Consider the following 6157-nt stretch of genomic DNA (forward strand, 5'->3'; position numbering starts at 1 on the left):
GCAGCCCAGTTTTTTGTATGAATATATCCTGCTCTCTCACACTGTGCATACAGAAGTTCAACAACTACTTATGGAATCTTCCAATATATTTGGAGACATTTATTCTCAATGTATTCATTTTAAGCAAACTGGAAGACTGATTAATTAATAGTACACTGGTTTCTCTCATACATTTTACTGTGTTGAGAAAGTTTTAAAGGTAAACTGTGTATTTACACTGTCTGCTGTGGTATTTTAAACCCACTAACAGCTTATATGCAGTCCCTTGTTTCAAACTGAGTTTTGAACTTAACCATGTATTTAAATATCAAATGCATACTACTGTAAAAAAATAATGCAGTCAAAAACAGGTTGCTGAATAATGTTACAACATTTGTTAAGACAAGGAAATACAGAAAACCAACATCATTCCCTCTTATTTTTGCACTGCTAGCTGCAGAGCATCACTAACAGCTTCAGAAGCTTGTTGCTCTGCCTCATTCCTCATCTTTATATTGTAGGCACGCTGCTGGCTCTAGTGGTTATAGCTGATGTTTCAAAAATGACAGCTAAAAAAAAAATCAAAAGGAAGTGAATATTTAGTACTAAGTGTACCTGTTCTTCTGCAAATTACAAAGGAAAGACAGTACTGTAACCATACATTGTATACAGACGGCTTTTCCTTTATTATACAAACAGCAAGTAATGCATGAAATTAACTACCTCTATCACATCACTTGACATGCTCAATCACTTGAGTTTTTTCCTGCCAAAGGAATATGGTCCCAAAGCTGTAGTAACTGCTTTCCAACTTGGGGTTCCAGCTCCTAGAAATGAGCAGGAAATTAGAGAAATTATTTGCACTGTTACTACTGAACACAGAGAAACCATTTATAATAAAATCGTTACAGAAGTTAATGGTGATTGTTTTCAGTCTTTCTAAAATATCTTATTCCCTTTGCTATTGAGCCATACATTAGAACTCCCTGCACAGGACGGTTTTCTCACTAGACCTCAAGAGGAGATAAAAACATCCGTAAACAACCCTAGCCTACAGGTTGTTTGGGTTTTTTTTCGTTCACAGCAAGATGTCAGTTCTTAAGAAGAGAATTAGGAGTGAACACACCACCACCATACACAAGAACATATGCACCATACTTTGTACCTTCCAGAGGCCATTTAACTCATTAACTAAGGATGATTATTCTCCACATATTTTAAGTTTAATTCAGTGAAATGTGGTGGAGAATGTGGAAAGGCATACCACAGTTAATACAGCAGCTCTTGGCGGAATCATAGACATTAATATAAATTAGTTGGTTTTAAGATCGTTAAGACTCTTTAGGTCTTAACAGACACTTCCAGCAGAAGCACTGTTAACTCCACCACATGCCATACTCTTTTCCTCATTCTTACAACTGCAGAGATTTCGGGGAAGTAGTGAGAAGATGATACAAGTTTAGCTCTAGAATCTCTTATCAAGAAGATATTTTGGGAGGAGACTAGGGAGAACTCAGAAACTGCCACAGAGAACTCCTGTGCCAATTATCTTCCAGCTTTTTGTAGCTGCATTTATCTTTAATAGATTGCAGAACTGTCCTAAGCTTTATTCCACCTCAAATCTCAGGATTCTCTTCAGTCTTTATAGAAAACTCAAAGCGATAATTATGAATAGTCATTTGGGTGTGACAGACTATCTCAGGGAACAAATCTGAACCAAACAGGGAACAGAACCAAAATGGCAAATTCCAAAAGAGTTTCTTTTTGGAAGCATCCAGCTTTACTTCTTTTTTTTTTTTTTTAAAACATGTATTACATGAGAAACTGCTTTGATATTATCAACAAGCCTCCATTACTTCAACAGTAACGCATTACCAGAATGTGCAATGTGCATCAGTGAACTGATCATCAACAGACATATGAGGACAGTTGAGATAAATGTAAAGGCTGAAAAGCTAATAAACAATACACAGTTCTACCAGGTACAGAAGACTTTAGAAGATAATAACATTACCTGGCCATCTCTGCTTATTTGTACTTTCTTATTGTCATTCCAAGGGTTGAGCAAATGGTGTGCAAACTGAAAAGGAATGCTTTCTTTTTGGATCCACTCCACTTTAAATACACCTCCAAAACCAGCAGATCCCCAGTCTTGACTTTTCTCACACCCTATCTCTGAAGCCATTCTAGCAAAACCCTGCACCAAAAATTGAAATATGAAAATAAAGACATAATTAGATTGTATCTGCTTACATTGAAATTAAATAAATGACTGGACTTCATACGGAAATTTCAAAGTATTTTCAAAGTGATTCACACACTCTCCCCCACGAAGCTGGAACTTCTAAAATGTTTACATCTAGAAAGTTAAAAGAAGTATCATTTGTTTTCCCAATTCAAATGTGCCTTCTAGAGTTTGACCACAATGTCTCCCAATTAATCTCACAACTACCATAAAAAGTTTTTTTAAGCTTTGTAACAGAGGTTGAAAAGGTGTCATAAAACCATTTGAAGTGTCAAGAATCATGATGAATGTTCTACTACGTAACAGTCCATTAGCTATTCTTTGTTAGTCATAAAAGTTTTTTGCAGAAATCCATTCCTTCCTTCCCATGTTCCCTCTATGTTAACAAACTTTCACACCGAATTGAGTGTACCTGTTCTTCAGAGAAAGAAGTTGCTTTTGTTTCCTTCTCCAATGAAACAGGAAGAAACTCCAACAAGACAAATATTCAGAAAGAAAATAAAACAACCTCCAAATCCAAGATTGCTGCTGACTTATTTAAGGACGCCCACAAAACAAACATAACGAAAAAAAAAAAAACCACCACCACACACCCAACTAGCTATTCAGGTAAATTTATGCCAGTTATGACTTAGGAGTCCAAGATATGCAGTGTACTATGTAAGTTACCAGCACACACTACTGTTGTAAGACATGTAGTCCTAGATAGCTCAAGCCAGACTTAAATGAAAATTAATGACAGGAACAGAGGAAAAATAAAGGTGGAAAGTAAAGAGACAGCTGGTACAAGAGAATATTAAGAGGAATGTAAATCTCACATTCCCATGAATGTTCAGTGCATTGTCAAAACTGGAAGGGCAAGGCAGCATCAACCACCTACATTCCTGACCTCAGCATGTCTTTCTCTCCCAACTTCCTTACCTAAGATCACCAATACATCACTCATTTTTAGTATCAACTGGCATGCTGAAAATTACTCTCCAATATTACATCTGCATTTGCCAAACCATCATATGTATATCTCACTGTAATCCTTCAGTGGTATCACCAAGAGAGGCATATTTGGGTTAGTTCATGAGATTTTAGGTTCAGCTGACTTTATGAACAATTTATATAGAGAGAAGTAAATCGAACTTTCTTTACCTGGAACAACCAAGTTTAGCCCTCTGTACAACACAGCAAACCTGCAACTTTGCATTACCAGGTCAAGCCTTTAACTTCAAATTGGCTACAAATTTGTCAATAAATTATTGACAAATACCTTGCTAAACTTGAAGTCAAGACACAGCTCTGGAAGAATCATGGCCATGAGTTTCCAGCTTCCTAACTTTTAGAAACTACAGTTCAGGCAAAACAGATTTTATTAAAATTTGTAATAAAGACATATATGAGTTTCTCAGCTTTAGAAAGCTGTGGCTTGATTATAACTGCTTGTTCACTTACAATATTTATTTTGGCATGCTGAGGAAAGAATAGCAATCCCCTGCTTTGTTAGGATTTGTTTGTTTGGCTTGTTATTGTTTTAAAGGATTAATGTGGGCATAAACATTATTCTGACTCCATGTTTTGAGGCAATTCAGTCTTAGCCTTTGAGTGACAAACTGAGTTAACTAAAAGGATGTATTTCAGAGAAGAATGAAGTAGTCCTTCCTCAGTGACCAGACATAGTTGCTTACTACTCTACTTATTAGAAGGTCAGAAGTTATAAGCAAAAACCTCCCCACTACAGTCATTTGCTGCGCCCTCCTAAACCATCAACCAAATAATATTTAATATTAACTAATATTTAATATTAACTAAAGACTCACCTGAAAGTGTCCAGATCCTTGAACAGAAAATATTAAGTAAACCATGCTGCTCTCCCAAAAGGCCCTATTTAGTTTTTGTTCGTTACTTGGCGTAGTAGACCATATACCCTTCTGTTGAGAAATATCAATGTTTTGCAAGTTGCTACTTTTCATTATAAAGTACCGAACTGGCATATTTGGTCTTGGTGATGGAGATTTGGAACCCTGGAAAAGTTAAATTAAATTAAATTAAGTTACAGTACAATAAAACAGGCTTTAGTTCTTAAGTTTTACACACATGAAGACAGAAATCCATTAACTGCGCTCCCGCTCTCCTCCCCCAGATTCTACAAGAAACAGAATCTAGCAGCTGCTACCATCTGAATTGGTCTTAAAATGTATTTCATATTTATTTTACATTTTTTAAGCACTTTCCAAAATAATAATTCATTCATGAGGGGCAGCAAATATGTATAGCAGAACAGGCCTAAATAGTCTAGTGATTAATTACAATTCTTTGAAGTCTGACACACCTTCAGAGGACACAAAATTAATCATTCTAGACTGTAGCCCAAAGCACGCTACTCACATTTCCACCTTCAGGAAACATAAGTTTTCCTCCTTTTACACTGGCTGATTTTAAAAACTGAGGGACTTAAGAGGAATTATTAAATCCTCCAATGAATCTGTGCCTAGAGGAACAATGGGGCTCCCTCTCAGTGATCTGTTTAGCATTACTGGAGTTTACTATTCAAGTACATACAGAAAATTGTGCCAATAACCTCATTAAAAATTTATGCTTTGTTAAAATATCTGTCATAAAAAAAGCAAGCTGTCATAATAAGGCAGATAACACAAAACTTCAAGAGAATCAGTATCAATGTATGTCCTTTATACTAATTTAGAAAAAAAAATACACCTTCACTGGTTTTTATATTAAGTTTAAAAAAAAATCCAATTTTTTCTACTTGGGATAGCTTTACCTCAGCAGTCTGCAAAGAATAATATTTTTACTGTATTAAAGTAGTGTAACAAGGATATTTAGTCTAGATTTTAAAGAAGTAAGTATTATGCAGCTGTTAAAAACGAAAATCTGTTAGGTTCTTAATCAATACAATACCTGATCGTTGCTGAAAGACATCAAGATATAAATTTATTTCTGATATTCTATTAATTTTGAAGAGTAGGGTAATTTGTTTACGAGAACTCTACCTTTCCAGATATTGGAGAAGAAGGACTAGCACAGGGGCTAGGATAGCTACTGCTGTCTGTAGACTTCACTGATGATTGATCTGACCTGTCATCTGAAGTTCGTTTGGAGTGCAAAATGTTTTTTCCTTTGTACTTCTTTGGCTGGTGAAGTGTGGGAGGTGTAGATTTCATTAAAACTCTAAAAAGTAAAGGCAGATACAGGACATACCAGGAGTTTCATAAGCAATCACAGAACAATTTGTATCCACGTATCAGCCTATTGCATGACTATATATATTACAGTAATTCCAAAATATATTAAACAATAACTAAAAAAAACACTGATTGTGAATTGGGTTTGCATGCTAGGGTTAAAATCCTGCTGCTACTTCTTCACAGAGAACTGTAATTCACAGACAATATTCCTGACTGCTCTTTAAAACAGCAGGCACATACACAAAATACTTCTCCGTGAAATCACTACAATGCAGCGTAGGACAGTACCAATTCTGTCAACTGTATTTCTATTGTTTCTTCCTTTTCATTACTAGCAGAAATTCAATTGATGGTTTTATAGCTAACCTACAGTCTCTAGGAGATCCCAAAAGCTTACTTTTCAGCATTAGAGGAGTCATCAGAGAATTCGGTTTCTGCTGAGCTTTTTCTACTGTTGGTTGACCTCCACGTAGATGCTAAAGGAAGTTCTTCACAAGTCATAGGTCTTGGTCTCTGACCAATTCCTGAAGGCTGCTGCAAACCTGCAGACTGTTCTTCAGCACTTAAAACAGCTGTAATTGCTCTTACAGTTGTTTCATCAACTTGAGACCACGGTTTAGAAGGAGCTCGCATACGACGCAGAAATAAGCTGTGCCACTTCTGTCTGAGTTGCAACAGCAAACCAGCAGCCTGTAATGAATTTCAATTCTGTTAAAGGCTAATAAAAATTAGATCAGAC

The 6157-nt window shown here is 35.9% G+C and overlaps 1 protein-coding gene across 1 annotated transcript in view; it reads right to left on the reverse strand.

The window, feature by feature from the left end:
- Window positions 1-725: 725 nt before the first annotated feature.
- Window positions 726-6157, reverse strand: part of YTHDC2 (YTH domain containing 2) — a 33937-nt gene continuing 28505 nt past the window's right edge. The window contains exons 24-28 of the mRNA XM_009893810.1: window positions 5816-6108; window positions 5224-5401; window positions 4033-4236; window positions 1994-2176; window positions 726-806 (exon numbers count right to left, since the gene is read on the reverse strand). Coding sequence (XP_009892112.1) covers window positions 726-806; window positions 1994-2176; window positions 4033-4236; window positions 5224-5401; window positions 5816-6108 — 939 coding nt within the window. The remainder of the gene's footprint in view (window positions 807-1993; window positions 2177-4032; window positions 4237-5223; window positions 5402-5815; window positions 6109-6157) is intronic.

This window comes from Charadrius vociferus, unplaced genomic scaffold, assembly GCF_000708025.1.
Source record: "Charadrius vociferus isolate BGI_N301 unplaced genomic scaffold, ASM70802v2 scaffold158, whole genome shotgun sequence".
In the NCBI taxonomy this organism is placed as follows: domain Eukaryota; kingdom Metazoa; phylum Chordata; class Aves; order Charadriiformes; family Charadriidae; genus Charadrius; species Charadrius vociferus.